We start from the raw sequence: 20,217 nt of genomic DNA, 5'->3' as shown, positions 1-20,217 counted from the left end.
GTGATAAAACTCATTCTCCAACTTGTGAATATCGTCACGCGTGCAGTATTCTCACTTGATGAGCTCCTTGAAGTCGTTCCAGGGTGTGGCGTTAGCAGCTGCCAACCCTAAGATCTGAACTTGGGCGTTCCACCAAGTTAGTGCTATTCCTTCTAGCGTGCCAGTGGCGTATTTCACCCTGCGAGCCTCGGGGCATTCGCACATCTCGAACACTGACTCCAGCTTCTCAAACCAGTGGAGGAGTCCCACTGCCCCCTCTGTGCCGCTGAAAGTACTTGGACGACAGTCCATGAAGTTCTTAAAGGTGCAAACTTGCTGCTGCGCTGGTTGACCTATTGTGTACGAATAGGGCAAAGTTTAAATGCAAGGGCTAGTTTAGGAGTGTAGGATCTAAAGATCCAAGTGTAAGTTATGACTACAGGATATACTACCTGCTTGAGCAGCTGCAAGTGCCGCAGCAACTTGAGCTTGAACGAGAGCCTCTAGCTGGGCTTGTGTCATCTTAATTCGTCCAGACATGATATTCATAGTAAAAGTAACGTAAGTGAGAGTGGTTCGCGAGTAGGGCGATGACAGAAAAGCGTAAGCACGTAGGTATTCTCATGTAATAAAGTCATGTGTATCTAGTGTACTACGAGCAAAGTTCTATATAGTTCTAGCATGCAGGTAATAAACATAAACCTTATTACCTAGGATGTCGAGTCTTGCACGTGGAGCGAAGCGTCGTTGTGGATCGTTGAGAGCACTGTTCGGGTTATAGTCTGGTTTTAATAAAAACGTTTTCCCATATTAAAACCGAGTTCTCTATAACCAATGGCTCTGATACCAATCTGTCACACCCCCAAAATCCCACACGCGGAGTACCACCGCTTGGGAGCGTGACATGACCAGGATCAAGCCATCAATCATATCAAACATAGCATTTAATAATATAAGTAGATAAAATAATTCATCACGACATGATTGATGTTCATCAAAAACCAATGTGAATAAGTGTAGCGGAAGCATTAAAGTAAAACCCAATCATAAGTGTAAATGTTTGTAACGTAATAAGTGTTTATCAATCCGTTGCCCACAACGACCTGCTCCTCCCTGTGCAAGCTCCGTAATGTACCTAAGGTCCTGCAAGGCATGCAGCAGATTGTCAACAACTAGTCGAGCGAGTTCACAGGAAGTAATTTCATAACAGTAATGCGTAAGTTCATCTAGTGGGGGCTTCCCATGCATGTGTGTACTAATGGTGGGGGTTTCCCATGCCTTGTATATATATATTACTAGTGGGGGATTCCCACGTTTATCTTTACTAATGGGGGCTTCCCAATATGGTACTTACTAGACTATTTGCAACCATGTGTTCTTCTTAATCCGAGAACAGGAATACGTACTAGGTCACGTAGGATTTACGTGAGTGCCCTTCCCCGAGGACAGTGGTACGCGTGGGGTTTACGTAGGATTTACGTAAGTGTCCTTCCGACCCGGAAGACTGTAGTGGGTATTAGGTTACGTAGGATTTACGTAAGTGTCCTCCCGACCCGGGGGACAATGGAAAATACTAGTTTACGTAGGTTTTACGTAAGTGTCCTGACTAACCTGAGGACGATGGTCTATAGTCTAGTGATTGTGTAAGTACGAGTAATCATCCATTTCGCATAATCCAACCCAATTCCCAACCCGGGAATCCCATGCCTTGGCTGTGTGAACTCACCTTGGGTTGCTCGGCAGATACACAAGAGAAGGGGTAAGCTAGTAAGTGGTCAACCACGTCCTATCATGGTTATTATACAAGTCAGGTTTTGACTCAAGCAATGCACGTATCAATCACGTATGTTAACACGTTACGAGCACACATAAATCATGGCAACCGTTTAATAATCAAAGCAATCCATTCAGCTTGTGCAAATAATTATCAGCCCAATAGTACTCGGCCCAAATATATAACACATAAGTGCACTTGTGCGATCTGATTTGTGTTGTGCGATCGGACAAGTCCAGCGCAAAACCACCCGGCCCAAGCAACATAAGCAATCCAAATATCTTCTCGGCCCAATAACAAAACAGTCCAATTGTGCACGTGCATATGGTCTCGAGTCGCAACAGGAGTGTCTCGAGTCGCAAGAGGGCTGGTCTCGACTCGTCATGGTCCACTCGAGACTACACGGTCTCGAGTCGCAATCCGGAACTCGCAAACTCGGTCTCGGTTGGTGCTGCTGTGTGTGTGGTGTGAGGTCTCGAGTCGCAACGGGACTCGCAATGCCGGTCTCGGGTTATCATGCTCAGGTCGAGATCACACGGTCTCGACTCGCAACCGTGTCGAGTCTATCAATTTGTAACAGATTTCCTGATTTCATGCTCATGATTACCGTGATATCAGTTAACAAGTTTGGCAGTTTCTAAAACAGATCAATCAACACAATATCCAAACATACGGTTAACCTAATATCGATCAAACAAGCAATTATATTACTAGTTCGTATGAACCCTAATCCGATCAACATGAACAATAACATACAAACTCTAATCTTAGTTCAAGAACACAACTTGATAACATTCATTCGGATTAGACATAATGTTCTCCTAACCGATCAATACTACCATTCGGACCTATAAAATAACATCCAAAGAGCATATTACAAGGCACACATATGAACCGATTACATGTATCCATTTGGTTTTCATACAACATGAACGATAACAATAGTTTAACAAGCATCATCAATCGGTTCTAGTTTATCATCACAAATACATTCTAACATGGAAATCATAACATCAATCAACACGAAATCATAAAGCAAGACACTAACCAAAAGATAGAGGGTGATCCGATTACAAGAAAGCTTCGGTGAGGAGGAATGCTTGGCTGCCTTCGGTTCGCGAAAGAGAGAGAGAGGAGAGCTAGGGTTTTGTGACTTGTGTGTGTGTTATGATTTGATAAAAAGTGAGGGATGGTTACAACACCCCCATGTGTTAATCGGCTAAGGTAGGATGGGCCGAACCCATCACTTGGGCTGCCATCTATCCGTGTGCAAGTGTAAAGCCCGAATGGACTTGTGCGATCAAGTGGGCGTTGTGCGATCGGGTTATGGTGTGCGGTTCGGGTTTCATTCAAACATGTATAATGCACATTCACATAATACATAATCACATAATCATTCAATTAATAAAGTTCTCATAGGCACGTATCGTTACACAAAGTAGGTCTAAAGTTCGAGTTGTCACATGTAATACAATACAAGCACTTATGTATAGGAAGTACCAGCGGCGTATCCACCATGCTTGTAGCATACTACACACATATCGTTACTTAAGTCACTTAAACAATCCACCAAAGTATATAGTTCATGTTCAAACCAATCATCAAATGTTCTTGTCTAAACCATTGTCAATGTTTAAAACCCAAAATGTAGTCATGTAGTTAAGTGTAAACAAAAGTTATGTATGGTAAGTAACAAAATGAGAATACTTAACCATAAGTAAGAAGGAACAAAACAAAGTATTTTGAATAAATCAAAAAGTTATGTTTTGCCAAGTAAAAGCTTGTTTTATTGATACAAACATTTATGTGGTAAGTTAACGCATTACATTCAAGCCTTGAGACAGCAGGATAACCTTAGAGTAAAGGTTATCAAAGTAAAATGTTTTCGGATTCAGTCATTCCTTTCATCCAAACCAACCCAGGATGTTAGGAACGGGATTTGTCAAGTCCTATGGTACCATTACTTACTACCGAGCGGCGTAGCTAATGTTAATGAATGTAGTAAAGAACCGTTTATGCAAACCAAATGTTATACCAAATGTAAACAAGTTATGTGAAAACAATGTACTAAGTATGCTAAGTAAACATACAAAGCAGAAAAGTCATGAAAAGCAATGTGCTAATATGCCATGTGAACATATATCGCAAAGTAATGTAATGTAAATCAATGTGCTAGCATGTTAAGTAAACATACATAGCAAAACAAAATGAAATCATGTACTAATAGTGTACTAATGAACATAGCAAGTATAAGTTGTGAAAACATGGAAAGTATGAAAGTAACAAGTAGGCACATGTGTTTCACCCCAAAATGTTTGAAAAACAGTAAAAGAGGGGTCTATGTACTCACTTGAGATTGCTTAGAAGTCGTAGGATAACCACCAAGCAATGCTAGAAGATCACGGAATCAAACGGCACCTATATAGGTATCTACATTAATAAACGGACCTATCGGAGGATCGGGTAGTACGAGGATTCGTAAACCATATAAGTAGGGGAACTTATGTAACATGGTTTAACAAAGCCTACGTACTAAAACGAAACCTATCCTAAGTGCTTTTGACCCGTTACGACCCGTTTAGGTAGCTTATGCTACTTTAACGCGCCGTTCGCGTAAAACGCGCTCGGAAAGCCTAACTAGTCCTATGACAAGTAAGATATGCCTTAACATGCTTAATATTGTTGCTAAATCAGTTTAGATGTCAAAAATTATGTTTCATAGGCTTAAAATGAATTTTTGGCGCAAAAAGGGCATTTTGGTAATTTACCTAAGGCATAAGAACTACTTATCATACAACTACTTAAACGTCGTGACCATAAGGTATAACCTCGGAAGGTTATTCCCTATACAATTATGGTCACCTAAAATGTTTGGTTGGATCCAAAAGATCGACCAAATGGGTCGGGTTCGTAAGCATAAGCGATTGATTAGATCGCTTACCTTTACGACCCTAAACAAGCACAAATCTAAAAGCGACGAGCTAAACATGCTAGAACATGTTTAGTAATGTTAGAAAACAGGTTTGGTATTAAAACAAACGGTTTTAATACCCTAGAGTAGTTTGGTTACAAAATACGCGAGAAAACGCATTTTGGCCGAAACTACGACTCGTCACTGAGCCTAGATAACGTGGTAATCAGTAGGTATAGTCACTAGGGACTATAACCATCGTGATTACGCTCACGTTATGAAGTTCAAACGAACTTCGCATTGACCATAAACTGGTCAATGCAGAAAGTCAAACACAGTTTGACTTTAACGCTAAAACGAACGAAAAATGCGAAAGAATACTTACAGAAGGTCCCCGCAAGATTGAACTTCCAAGTATTCTCAGGTATGAAGTGCTAAAACACCCCAACTTAGAGAACAAACTCAGAATTCAAGTGTGGGAAATGAGTGAAAAGAGTGGGGGTATATATAGGTGAAGCACTACTGTTAGGATCGTTTCTTGGAGAAGAGGGCACGATCTAGGCCGTACATTTGTCAAATCCTGATTTGGTACCTTGATGGGCACACAAACCAGCCCATAGAAACCCCAAAACCATGTGCACAAGTGGGTAAAAGCTGGATCTAGCTGGAAAACACTTTCTGCTGTTCTGGGGGTTGCTTACGGACCGTAAGCATGTCTATACGGTCCGTAAGGACCCTGCAGACCAGCAATGTTTCAGTTTTGGCAGCTTTGGTCCCTGTGCGCGTATGGTCGTGTTTTGGCACTTCTAACACTCGTCAAACCCATTTCTAAGCTCTACAAGGATGTTAATGTATAGGGAACATAAAACATGCTCAAAAATATGCCGGATGTCGGTTCGTTTGGCCGTATGATTGCGTTGTTCGGTTAATTACGACGAAAGTCGTAACGGATGCAAAAACGGTCCAAATTGCGCGACGAATGGATTTTTGACAAGCTAATCACTAAAACATAATATTTTAATGATTACATAAATTTTTGGATGTCCGGATGTATTCAGAACGTAAGTTATGCGCGAAAATGCAAACTTATGCACTTTTTGACGCTTTTAGTCCCTGAATGACCCAAAAGTTTATTTTAGCACACCGAACCCCTCAAAGCCTATTTCTAAGCTATGTAAAGGATATTTAGGGTGTGTTTAACTTATGGGCATGTTCCGGAATGTTCGTTACAGTTCAAATCGGCATACTTTCGCAGTTTGTCAATTTTAGTCCCTGTAAGCGAATTAACTAGATTTTGCCATACCAAAGCCTTCGAAACTTATTTCTAAGTTATGTAAAGGTTATTTAAGGTATGATAAGCATAAATTGATGTTTCGGAGTATTTTTTGTGTTTAACTGATTATGTTTACGCACCAGTTTGTGTATAATTCTCCAGAAAGCGATATAGAGTTTGAAATCGAATAAAAGTCAAAACATGAAAAACATCAAACATAAACAAACAAACATAGGGATCAAATAACTTTATTTCATATATTACTGAACTGTTTATAATGATTATAAGCACAGATGTCACAGTTTTCAAAAGAGACCAAACCGTAACGGTAATTTCAAAAAGAAGGGATTGGGTTTTATTCCACCAGAAAACCATAAAAATGAGAAAATTTATAAACCAAAAACGTTTTTGTTTCAGGAACATCATCTGAAGAAGAAAAAGAGCAGATGTTCAGAAAGCAATCAAACAAAGAATTCCTTGCTAGAAAGCAAGAGGAAATGAAGATGAAAGCTGCTCAGAAGAAGAAAGAGACAAGAATCTGTTTTGAATGCAACACAGTTGGTCACATTGCCAGAAATTGTCCTAAGACAATTCAAACAAAACAGGAAGTCTCTGAAAAACTGAAAGAAAAGTTGATCAAGAATGAACCACCAACCAAATAATTTATTGTTTTCAAAAATTCAAAATTTGAAGTTGGTGAATGTTCAAAAAGTGTTTTCAAAAGAAAAGCAAAACTTAACAACAAAAAATGGGTTGTTAAGAAATTTGATGATAGTTCTAGCAATGATTCTGCTTCGTCAAAATCAGAGGAGCTATCTTCTGGCGATGAATCGGATTCCACAAAATCAGAGGAGCCACAAGTTGAGATGAAAAATAAAGAAAATTCAGTTCCGCCATTGGATGATGCAAATTTTCCACCATTGCGGGCTGAAAATTTGAAACTAAAAATTGGAAAAGTTGAGATTTCAAATCAATTCTTTCCAGAAAAGAAAGAATTTGATGTTGAAAAGGCCTTTAACCCCACAGTTCAAAATATTTTTGGAAAAATGATTGACGGGAAGGTCAAAGGGGTAAAGGAATTCTATGAGAAGAAGAAGAAAGGAAAGAAACCGAGTGTTGATAACTCAGAATCTCCCAAGGACCGTCAGGCTTGGGAGAATCTCTTTAACTGAAAAAACCTGACTTGCCGGAACTCCCAGGTTGGTAAGTGTGGAGTAGGAATCGACATCTTGATATTTTAACCTACAAGTGGTCATTGGTTGAAAAACAAACCTACAAGTGGTTGATGGTTGTACTTACAAGTGGTTAATCAAGATCATTAAGTTGAACTTGGTTTAGCTATCATTCAAATGGTTTGAAAACAATATGATGATCATATCCCCATTTCTACAAGTGGTAAAATCAACAAATTTTATTTTCCGGAAAAACCATTTTGATTAAAACAGACTTAAGTGTTTTGAAATCATAATGGGAAAATAATTTGTTGTAATGGGGAGTTCTGATTGTTTACGCCAAGTGAATTGAGATTTGAAGCAATTCACAACAGTTGTCATTTTATTGTACAGTTTGTTTTCAAATTTTCCCAGAAAATCAAAACTGAAACGTATTTTGATTTTAGGGGGAGTAAAAATTTAGAAAAATTTTGAAAATTTGAAAAATCCAAAAACATGTTAAAACCAGTAAAAGCCAAAAACATTGAAAAATTCAAAATGAGTGTTGTTGTAAAAAGAGGAAATGATAGTACATCAGTGGACTATCACAACACGCTAAAGATTTGGAAAGTCAAATGTGATAAACATTGTCACTAATGATATGTCAGTAGGTTTTTACTCATTTAGTAGATTGTATTCGAGATATAATCATAAATAAAATACTTACTTATCTCGTGGGGAACATCTCTCGGATATATGGGTAACCCCCGAAATCTTGCTTGAAAGATTTTCTATTTCTGACATACTAGGTCTTTGTACGTGGTGATATTTGGGGTATTATACCAGGACTTCTGATTTTACGGGAGCAATAGCCTAGTCCTCGTATAATACTTTACCTATGCTTTAATTTTAAAGTCAACCCTCAGCATAAAAAATGATGAAACATTGCAAAATGCTAATCATGTGCTGTTGAAGAAAAGATCCCCAAACGGGACACATCTAAAGACGAGCCATCATCTCTTTGTCTGAACGGAAGTTCTAACCTGAGCTCTCATGGTCTCGCATTTACCCGTTTACAGATATCATTAGTGTACATTCACCTGTAAGACTGAATATAGAAGTCTGGATACGGGAGTATATTCTGAGGTGGTACACGTGAATAAGTTTAAGTGCTTAAAACATTAATCCCGTATCTCGAAGCAGTTGAACTTTGTGTGAAAATTTAAGGGGATCAATATACTGACAATCTAGGTGAATCGTTTAGAACTTAAAATGTTAAAAGCTTAATGGTGTTGGTGTTTTGTTTCAAAAACTGATATGATCCTCTTACACAAGCTCACAAAAAATATTGTTTGTAAATATTTATTTACTGCATTTCATTAAAATCAAAAATTCAAAAAGATTTTAAGGATGTTTTAGCATAAATTTTGAAAAATACAAAAAGATTTTTGACAAATGATGTTGGAGAACTGATTTTCAAAATTCCAAGTGCTAAACATGATGAATAGGTTTGGGATAGTGTGTTTGAAGAAGTTATTCTTTCATATGGTCATCAGAGATTAAATCATTTTGAAAGATACATACAAGTGGTCTTTGAATTTGCCAAATTTTAAAATTTTTAGAAACTTATGTTTGTGGTAGAGAATGTGCAGGTTTGAAAATTGAAAATAGCCAGGTTCTGATACCTGAGGATTCTGTGATTACAAAAGGCCAGGTTGCGATCTTAGAACCTGTGAAAGTGATTAGAGCCAGGTGAATTGATTAAAAGCCTGAAGATGATGAATTCCAGACTGCGATCCAAGCTTATCGAAAGGGGGATTCTGAAGACATCAAGAGGGAGCTTGAAGATGTAAGAGCCAGCTACAGATCTTGGGATAAATGAGATAAAGAATCAAGAAATCTGATCAAGAGAATTAGATAGCTCAAGAGCTAGATCAACATCCAAGGGGAAGATTAGAGAAGAGATTGAGGTTTCTTACAATGGAGAAACTTTGGAGAGAGCGAGAAGACTGATAAAGACTGAAGGATTGATAACCGAAGACTCGACACCGAAGACTTCGTCAACATTCGAGGGGGAGTCTGTTGGTGCATACGTCTGTCGACTTCGTCTTGTATCGAGTCTTGTATTGTATTAGTTAGATAAGGGCACGAAATTCGAGAAATGTATGTTTATAGGCATTTCGCACGAAATAGTGATTTCGTGTGAAATTGTTTTCGCTTGAAATGATTTCGCACGAAACCAGCTTGCCTATAAATACCTGATGTGCCTTGTCATTTGTAACGATCTGATTCCGGCAACGAAGTGCTGCCGAAATGTCTACTCGCTGTAAATCTTTGTTATATCAATAAAAAGACAGTTTAAAGTGAATTCCAAGCTGAATCAACTCGATACGTTTGTTTCCGCCTCTCGTATTGAGCAAAAACTCTTCTGAACGACTCGTTTGGTCGTGAAAACGATCCTACAGAAATGATACTATACAAGACACTTTTTCCATACGGATTCTACGAGACAAGGATTTGAGGACAAGTGACATTAGCTTGAAGGGTAATTTAGTACTTTTTCACTTGAAATAACTTCCCCCATTGATTTTCAAACGATCATAACTTTTTCATACGTTAATATTTTTTTTTAAATTACGCCGTATTAACGAGCATTTTATACTCTTTAATTTGAGCATCCTATTGGTATAGTTTTCTTAAAAGGAATTACAAGATTTTGAATACACATTGGTCCATTACGTGATTACATTATTTTGAATACCCAACACATGACTACGTGATTACACATTCACAATAAATCATTACGTGATTGCACTTTCAATATAAATCTATTACTTGATTACACATTCAATGTGTTTCACATAAAATACTATAATGAAATCACGTAATCACGAAACTGGTATTTAAAATCAGGTAGTCACTTAGTAATACATAGTCAACTATTGTTACGTAATTACGTAGTCACTTAGTGTGGTTTCATTTCACATTCTATAATAAATCACGTAATCGGTATTCGAAATCACGTAGTCATATATATTCAAAATCACGTAATCACGTAATGAGTATTTAAAATCATGTATTTTTTTTTAAGAAAACTATAGCAATAGACTGCTCGAATTAAAGAGAATGAAATGCCCGTTAATACGGTGTAATTTGAAAAAAAAAAATATTAACGTATGAAAAAGTTATAGCCGTTTGAAAATCAAGTGGGGAAAGAGTTCAAGTGAGAAATGACTAGAATACTATTTCTCTATTTGTTTATTCAATTGTTTAACCTTATATTTACGAAAATGTCATCGCGTAATTTTGAACCATTGATCTTAGGAGATCAATGGTTGAGGTTGTCTCCTACACTTCTTACAAGAATTATCTCTTGTACATGATCTCTTATCTACAAATATAAGCGTAAATAATCAATAATTGAGGAGTCGAACTCATGCTATGAATATGAAACCTGAAATAGGTAACTTGACTCGACATACTCGTGTAATATATGATAACCAAACATGTAATATTGCAGACTAGGGCTGACAATTCTGACACGAACACGATAACACGACACGAACCTACACGAAGTTATCATGTTTCGTGTTTGACCTTAACATGTTTCGTGTCTAAAACAGGTCGACACAATAAGACCTTAACAGGTTTCGTATCTAAACATGTTAAAAACCGTTAACCTGTTAAGACCCGTTAAGTACATGTTAATAATTAAAATAAAAAAAATATATGGGTGTGGAAATGGGGTCATCAGTCGTGGGACCTAGGATAAATTATACACAGACACACGCGGTTCTTTTTCCACAATCCAAACCCTAACTTTTAAATCTCTCTCACAAACACCACCATTCCCAATTCGTTTCATAGCCAATTCGGCCATGTTCGTATCTTAAACAGGTCGTGTTCGTGTCTTAACAGGTCGTGTTCGTGTCTTAAACAGGTCTTGCTCGTGTCTTAAACATGTCGTATGATACGTTGGTAATTTTTTCGTGTCTTAACAGGTCGTTTCATGTAACCTGTTTATTAATAGGTTCGTGTTTGTGTTTCAAAAAATCTGACATAATAAGATTTCGTGTCATGTTCATGTTTACATGTTTCGGATTCATGTCTTATTATGTTCGTGTCTTAACAGATCGGGTTAAGCTCTTATGACACCCTATTGAATTGCCGAGCACAAAGACAATAATAAAGTTAAAAAGTTTCAAGTTATATATCATACGCGCACACAGAAAACCAAACCAAGAAAGAAACAATCCCTTTCTTATTCATACACACCATCTCTCTCTCTCTCTCTCTAGGGTTTCAAATCGAACAATTTCTCCACCACCACAAATGAAACAACACTCGAATCACCATCACTGAATCCGCACCTAACAATCAATGGCGGAAAGCGGATCGGATCGAGGCAGTACAAGCAAGGGGAACGGAGGATTGAGTTCTATGGATTCAATGGAGTCGCATCGATGGGTGTTTCAGGACCAGGACGATTCAGAGATCGATTTTGATGATGATAATGATGACGCTGATTTCACGTTGCATAATGATCTTGATTCGGAGGATGAAGATAGTTTGTATCAGAAGTTGATTCGGACTGGCCCCAGGATCGATTCCTTTGGTGTGGAGGCGCTTGAGGTTCCTGGTGCTCATAGGAGTGATTTTGAGGTATCTTCAGTTATTCATATACTTTTCACAAGATGATGATGAACTGAAGCTGGTAATATATCATACATAGAGATTTTTAAGTGTGGGTACTCGAGGACGTGTGATTTGTTCAGTGGGGTTTGTAGTTAGTTGATCTAGTTTTTGCTGTGATTTTTTTTAAGACTGTTAGTGGAATAATTCTAGATATACCCATGGGCACCTAGACTTCAATTTCTAGTGTAACAATTAGTAGTGCCTGCTGTCAGTTTAGAAAGAGAATATAGATGTAGAATGACTTCTAAACAAGATTCCTTTAGTTTTAACTAAGTAGTTAATGCGGTAAAATATCGGATATCGGTCAAGGACCGATATTTGAGATATCAGTTATCGCGGTGGGATATCGGTAATTTTAATATCATGCTAAATTTATATATATAGCAATTTAACACTAACAATTGTAACAAGTAAGAACTGACTAAGACTTAAAACACTAACATTTAACAGTAACAACTAACAATTAAGACTTAAAACACTAATAGCAGCAATAAGAAGAAAAATGAACGGTAGAAATAAGAAGAACGGTACTGATATCGGGAAAATTGGTGATTTGTCGATCAAATATCGGTCTATCGGACAATATCGCTGATATTAGTGGTACCGATATTCTGACCAATATTTTGTACCGCTATCTCGGCAGGGGACCGATAACCGATATATCACTGATATATCGGGATATTAACTACATAGAGTTTTAAAACACTCATTGATAATAAGTAGTTTGTGAGTGAGTCTTAAATGTAGCTTCATTAGCCAGGCATCATAGTCCTGTACTTTATGTTGGTTTCAGAAAATTACCCTATAAAGTTGTCTGGGAACTTATCTTGCAAACGTTACAAATGAAGCAAGAGCATCATTATTTCCACTCTAAAATCTTAAACCGTACTTGCAGGATGCTAGTTTTGGGAAGAGTTTATTTCTAGTTTGTCAGACACTCGGCGTTGTTTTCGGGGATGTTGGAACAAGTCCATTATATACCTTTAGTGTGATGTTCAGCAGGGCCCCAGTAGATGGAAATGAAGATATTATTGGAGCGTTATCTCTCGTTTTATATACATTGATTTTAGTCCCGTTAATCAAGTACATACTCATTGTTCTTCTAGCAAATGACGATGGGGAAGGTAAAGTTGACTAATATATTTTCTATTCCAGTTTTAGTCTTACAAGTTGTATTAAAATTTCTTTTGTGAAGCAGAAGCTGAATGTTATTTATATACATGTACGTTTGCAGGTGGTACAGTTGCTTTATACTCTCTAATATGTAGGCATGCAAAGGTGAGTCTTCTGCCAAATCAGCTTGCTTCTGATACACGCATATCAAGCTTCAGATTGAAGGTGCCATCTGCAGAACTTGAGAGATCTTTGAAAATAAAAGAGTATCTTGAAACTTCATTGGCTCTCAAAAAGCTTGTTTTAGTGTTGGTGCTTGCTGGTACTTCCATGGTCATAGCTGATGGGGTTGTTACACCTGCAATGTCAGGTCTCTCTTTGATTTGACTGAACGCTATTCCTGACCTTAGAACTTAAAAAATGATCAAGCTCTATTCATTCTTGTTTAAAAGTGTTTACTTAGTTATTTCTTTCTTACAGTAATATCAGCTGTTCGTGGTTTCAAAGTTGGAGTTCCTACAGTTGAGCAAGGTGACATGATCCTACATGTAATGCTTAGACGGACGATATTAAAAATGTGATTGCTTCTTTCTGTTTAATTTTTCATGACGGTAGTAATAGCAGAACATGCAAGTCATGACTTTCATTATTAATTTAATTAGGCTACCAATATATTATGTAACGGCAGCATATCTCTTATGAAGTAAGGACATTCCAGATTATGAGGCTGTTTGTTTACCTCTTAATGCTAATGGTTCAGACCTCTTACTTACTGGTTCACCACTTAATGGTTCAGACTGTTTGTTTCATGAGCAAATGTCTGAATGGTTCTGACATTTGCCTCTGAATGGTTAAGCATTATACTGAGTCTGAATGGTTAAGACCTCTAATCTGAATTGGTTAGACATTTGCCTCTGAACGGTTAAGCATTATACTGACTCTTAATGGTTCAGACCTCTTACTGGTTCAACACTTAATGGTTCAGACCTCTTACTGGTTCAACACTTAACCATTCAGAAGTTGCCAAACTGCCCCTATGACTTTTGCGTTTAGCTAAAAAGTCATCAACTTTAAGGCATGCAAGTTTAGTGACCAAAAAGATCTATAGTTCTAGGGCAATAGCTTAATAGTCAATTTTCATTATTTTTGCTTTATCTCTAAAAGATTTTGTGCAATTGTCCTTTTTCTAGTGTTTTTGGATGAAAGGTAATATTTTCTTCTAACCAGTTACGATATTTTATTTTGTGTCTTGCAGATCATGTAGTGATGATTTCGGTTGCGTATCTTGTTATTTTGTTCAGCGTACAAAAATATGGAACAAGTAAAGTTGGGCTTGTTATCGGGCCAGCTTTATTTATATGGTTTTGCTCTCTTGGGGGCATAGGCATCTACAATCTTGTGAAACACGACAGCAGTGTTGTGAAGGCATTTAATCCTATTCACATCTATTACTATTTCAAACGCGACTCATATAAAGCGTGGTACTCTTTGGGTGGATGCCTTCTTTGTGCAACTGGTAAACACTTGTCATCCATATGCACTGCTTTTGTACGAAAGTCGATTTTGCTTTTTTGGAACATAAATCATTTTGTAACTATAGATTTATGTTCTAAAGTCTAAACGGTTTCATTCTTTTTTCTTCTGATGTGATTTAGGTTCAGAAGCAATGTTTGCAGATCTTTGCTATTTTCCTGTGAGAACAATTCAGGTAAAAGAGCACTACTATAACTGAAAGTTGTGAGATGTGGACTGACTGTTCTTCATGTATATGCTTATTTACGACAGCTAGTTTTGTGCAGTTTACATTTGTTTTCCTTGTACTTCCGTGCCTTATGCTGGGTTACATGGGTCAAGCCGCATACCTGTTGGATAAAGGTGGTGACCCAACACAGGCTTTCTTTTCTTCCATCCCTGGTGAGCCTCCTGTGTGTCTAGCAGTCTTGATTTTGTTATTGTGGAATCCTATGTTGTCAAAAGCGCACGAGGCGTGTGCCTAGGTGCTCAGGCGCAGCGAGGCGGAGCAATAGCGCCTGGTGGTTGCTCAGGCGAGATTATGGGTTTTTTTTTTTTTTTTTTGGAAAAGCGCTGCTCAGGCCAGCGCCCAGAGCCAGGCGCAGGCGAGAAAAACGTGGGTTGAGGCGCAATGAAGAAGATAAAAAAGAGAAGTGGCATACCTATTGAATTTCAACAATCACTGTTTTCTTCTTCGTTCTTCTCACGCTCATCTTCACTCTTCTATTACTGTTCTATTTTCAAGAGCGGTGTTCTTTTGCCCCTTTTTAGGGTTTTTTTTGAACGGCTTTTAGGGTTTTATTGTGTTTCCTATTTTTATTATTGTTATATTTGACTTCTTTGGGATTTCCTTTTCCTTTGCTCTTTCCTTTTAATTGCTTTTCTATAAATTATTATTATTAACTTTTAGACTTAGTTAGATTTTATTTTCTTATTTTTTAAAAGCTTTTATTTTTCTTATATGTATATATATATTAAAAGAATTATTAGATTTTTATTATAAATTATATTTGTAAAACAATATAAATATGCGAATTGTTGATGCTTATTATTAAACTACCCCAAAACAAGTCTAAAACATGTCTAAAACCCCTTAGACAAAAAAAAAAACCCTTAAAATAGTATTTTATACTATGCGCCTCGATAAAAAAACCCTAGCTTTTTAAGCGCCTTGCGCCTAGGCTCCGGGCGAAGCCTATGCGCCTTTGACAACATAGGTGGAATCTATAAGTCTCTTTAACACTTTTGACCCATTTACTTATGAATGGTTCAACTTTGGGTGTGTTTATCTCATAAGGGTCAGACATGTATATATTGAAAATTTAGTTATAAATGATGCAGGTCAAACTGATTTGACTGGGTTGGCAGTGACCTTAGTGTACGTTAAGCTCGCAACTCTTAGATCCCCTCACTAAAAATATTAGCATAATATATTAATTGTATAGTCTCTCAATCATATCTAATACATGAACAATTATTAAAAAGGAAAAATTACAAGTTTTGTCCTTTATCTTTATACCACTTTTCAGGCGGTGTCCTTTTTAACGAATGTTGACAGGCGGTGTCCTTTACTAGGTATTTTGTTGCAATTTTAGTCCTTTACACCCAACTCAGTTAAAAAACCCTGTTAATTGTTGACAGGCGGTGTCCTTTACTAGGTATTTTGTTGCAAGTTTAGTCCTTTACACCCAACAGTTAACAGAGTTTTCTAACTGGGTTGGGTGTAAAGGACTAAACTTGCAACAAAATACTTAGTAAAGGACACCGCCTGTCAACATTCATTAAAAAGGACACCGCCTGAAAAGTGGTATAAAGATAAAGGACAAAACTTGTAATTTTTCCTATTAAAAATTGAGGAAGGAACAGAAAATGTGGGTGGGTCAATTCAAACTGTTACCCAATGTGTCTGACTTTACATTTTACTTCCTCTTAACTATATATATGCGTATAACTAATGACTTTGTATAATTTTTAATACTGGGTTTGTAGATGGTGCTTTTTGGCCGGTGTTTCTAATTGCTAACGTTGCTGCACTGATTGCTAGTAGAACAATGACAACAGCAACATTCTCTTGTATCAAACAGTCAACAGCACTTGGTTGTTTTCCTCGGCTGAAAATTGTGCATACATCTCGCAAGTTCATGGGTCAGATTTACATTCCGGCTATTAACTGGTTTCTCATGGCCTCTGCTGTACTCCTCGTCTGCACCATTGCAAGCACCAATGAGATTGGGAATGCATATGGTACTCTTTTTTATTTGAATGATCCTTTTATTTCTATAAGTCAACCAACCAAATATGACGATGGAATTGTATAACAAATACAGGTATTGCTGAGCTTGGAGTGATGATGATGACTACCTTCTTAGTTATCCTAGTGATGCTTCTTATATGGCAGATAAACATAGTAATAGTAGTCCTATTTTCATTGATATTTCTGGGGTTAGAATTATTATTCTTTTCATCAGTCCTACGTGGCATTGGGGATGGAAGTTGGATCATACTGGTTTTTGGTATAGTTATGTTTCTCATGATGTACATCTGGAACTACGGTAGTAAGCTCAAGTATGAAACAGAAGTGAAGAAAAAGATGTCAATGGATGTGTTGCGTGGGTTAGGCTGCAATCTCGGAACCGTGAGGGCTCCTGGCATTGGATTGCTTTACAATGAACTGGTGAAAGGTGTGCCTGCGATATTTGGACACTTTCTTACTACTCTGCCAGCTGTCCATTCCATGATTATTTTTGTTTGCATAAAGTACGTCCCTGTTCCCGTCGTGCCTCAGAACGAGAGATTTTTGTTCAGGCGGGTCTGTTCCAAAAGTTACCACATATTCCGTTGCATTGCCAGGTAAATAAATATGTTTCTCAAGATATCATTCCTGCATGCAGTAAATCAGTGTTCATTGGGACCCACCACAACTTTTTCTTGCATGCTTTCAATAGTGCTTTGCACATAGTATTAAATGCCTTTGTGGTTGGACTACCCATAAAATACATTTTTTTCTTTTATTAATTTTGGTTATAAAGGATTAATGTGTTAAATATGTTTACAAAATAGAAGTGGCAGTTTCAGTCCGTTATTTGTAAATGGGCTGGGTTAAATTCTAGAGTCTTCGCTAAAAAGGAAATCAAATGGGCCAAATGTCGTTTAATATGTAACTTACACGCCTAAATCTGCTAATTTTATTTTCTCGGAAGCTTAAATAATTATTGTATTAATATAGTTTTTATAAATAGAGGTGGAGTTTTCCACCCTGTTACTTCTGAATGGGTTAATTCGGGTCCCAAATGAGTCAAACATGTGAAGTACAAGATTTAGCTTAAACAAAAAGCAGGTCAAAAGTTGCACAGTGTGTATTTTAAACGCATGAGATCTAGGGTATGATTGGCAAAAGTAGCTGGTGGCTGGAAGCTGCTAGCTGGTGGCTGGAAGCTGTTAGCTGTAGCTGGTAGCTAGTAGTTGTAGATTTTTAGATATATTTGGTGTTTGGCAGAGTAGCTGGAGCTTTTAATAAAATGTATAAAATGACTAAAATGGACATAACTAAAAAATTTAAAAATTTGTGCATTAAAAAGTTCATTATATTTAGAGGTTAAAATAGTCATTTTTTTCCGTAAAAGCTTGTAGCTCCTTCTAAACGCTACTAGTAGGAGCGTTCAACCAAAAGCTTCAAGCTCCTAACCTAAAAGCTTCAAGCTTCTTCAACCAAACAAGGCTTTTTATTGAGTAGGAGCTCTTTCTTAAAAGCTTAAAGCTTGAAGCTCCTAAAAGCTTCATGCCAAACATACCCCTAATTTATCATCGATGAAATAAGTATAGCTCCCAGATCATATGAATATATGTACAAAAAATTTGTCAACCATCTGTTCAAAAGAGTTGCCTGTTTGACTTTTACCTGACCTCATTTGCCCACCATATCAAATATTTTGTGGCAATTCTCAAAGTCCATATTTATTAACAGGTATGGTTACAAAGACGTGCGTAAAGAAAACCACCAATTATTCGAGCAACTGTTGATTGAAAGCCTTGAAAAGTTCATTCGCCGTGAAGCTCAAGAAAGATCATTAGAGAGTGATGGGGATGATGATGATTCTGATTTTGAAGATGACCCATCAAGAGTCGTAGTTGGTCCAAATGGCAGTGTCTATTTTGGTGTCAACGAGTCCGACAACATCAGCATAGCTGTTTCAGAAGCAAGCACTTCACAAGAGCCCGAGAAGGACCTTCCTGCCACCTCAGATCCTGAACAAAGTCTCGAGAGCGAACTTGCTTTCTTGCACAAGGCTAAGCAATCAGGAGTTGTTTATCTTCTTGGACATGGTGACATTCGGGCTAGAAAAGACTCGTGGTTTATTAAAAAGTTGGTCATAAATTACTTTTACGCCTTCATGAGGAAGAACTGTAGGAAGGGGGACGCAACTTTGAGTGCTCCTCGCACACATTTGATTCAGGTGGCTATGACTTACATGGTCTGAGTACGAGGGTAGCTGGTTTACAATGATGATATTTGACCCAGAAATAATGTGTTGTTTTTAGTTTTGTTATTATTGTTGATGATAAGGGCTGTGAATTGAGTGGCTGTTAGCATTTGGACAAGACATGTTCTATTCATTGTTAGTGCCGATTTTGACATCTGTAACTGCCCGAGTTGTAGTTATTTGTAATGAATGGGCACACTACTCTCGTATGTGTTGTGTTGTCGAGAATCTAGAAAATGCAAAGGAAGCACGGATAACATTTTAAACCTGGCAAATCTCCTCTTCCTTTCTTAATCTTGACTGAAGTAAATGAGATCAAGAATAAACTCTTCTTTGGAAAGTAGGAGTTTTGCAAGTATTGCCTTTACCAAGCAAGATAACAAATTCTATCTTATGCCTTTTTTGGAGCAAGTGATGCATGATAAAAAAAAAAGTCAAAACAATAAATAAGGGAGAAGAAGTCAAACTTCTTTCAACATTACAGAAGACCCAATAGCACATTATCTATTTTATACAAGGATTAATTAACTTTTTTTTCAACGACAGAAGATTCTACGATAATAGAATAGGGCCAGCGAAGCTGTAAAACCCAAAAAAGAGTACAACAAAAGGAAAGAAACAAGCGGAAAACAAAAGATGATTAATAAATGCATATATTATTTTACTGGTATAGAATTTGTTATATTTATTTATTTTTTTTTTGGTCTAGAAACGTATATAATGTTACATACTGATTACATCCCATTTTAACATTATAAAGCATCAATAGCACTATGTAAAAAGTGTAAAGGGCTATTTGGCAACTTCTGAATGCTGAATCAGTAAGAGGTCTAAACCATTAAGTGCTGAACCAGTAAGACGTCTGAACCATTAAGAGCCAGTATAATGCTTAACCGTTCAGAGGCAAATGTCTGACCAATTCAGATTAGAGGTATTAACCATTCAGACTCAGTATAAAACTTAACCATTCAGAGGCAGCAAATGTCTGAACCATTCAGACATCTGCTCGCGAAACAAACAGTCTGAACCATTAAGTGCTGAATCAGTAAGAGGTGTGAACCATCAAGAGGCTCATTAAGAGCTAAACAAACGGCCCCTAACTTACATTTCTTGTTTATATGTACAATCATAGCGCTTAAAAGCAAGCGTTGAACTAAAGCTGTTAATAGTTTTATGTTCTTCCAAAGCCACTTAACTTTCATTAGGTGTTCCAATCTATGAAATTTCTTTATAAATGTTTAAATCTTTATAAAATTAAGGGGGGCATACGAAACATATATGAATCCTAGTTGTAGTATTTAGTGATTATTTTTTCAAATTACCTTGAA

General features: G+C 37.2%; 1 protein-coding gene across 1 annotated transcript; it reads left to right on the top strand.

Moving 5' to 3' along the window:
* The first annotated feature begins 11,303 nt into the window (after positions 1-11,303).
* LOC110928973 (potassium transporter 7) lies at positions 11,304-19,155 on the top strand. Its single transcript, XM_022172048.2, has 10 exons — positions 11,304-11,750; positions 12,679-12,907; positions 13,018-13,266; positions 13,377-13,427; positions 14,152-14,412; positions 14,552-14,604; positions 14,696-14,810; positions 16,398-16,652; positions 16,736-17,258; positions 18,373-19,155. Exons 1-10 carry the CDS (start codon positions 11,469-11,471, stop codon positions 18,884-18,886), a joined length of 2,532 nt encoding a protein of 843 aa, XP_022027740.1. The 5' UTR covers positions 11,304-11,468; the 3' UTR covers positions 18,887-19,155.
* Positions 19,156-20,217: the final 1,062 nt, after the last annotated feature.

This window comes from Helianthus annuus, chromosome 3 (genome assembly GCF_002127325.2).
Source record: "Helianthus annuus cultivar XRQ/B chromosome 3, HanXRQr2.0-SUNRISE, whole genome shotgun sequence".
In the NCBI taxonomy this organism is placed as follows: domain Eukaryota; kingdom Viridiplantae; phylum Streptophyta; class Magnoliopsida; order Asterales; family Asteraceae; genus Helianthus; species Helianthus annuus.
The sequence above is the reverse complement of the archived record's forward strand: the minus strand, read 5'-3'. Positions and strand labels throughout refer to the sequence as shown.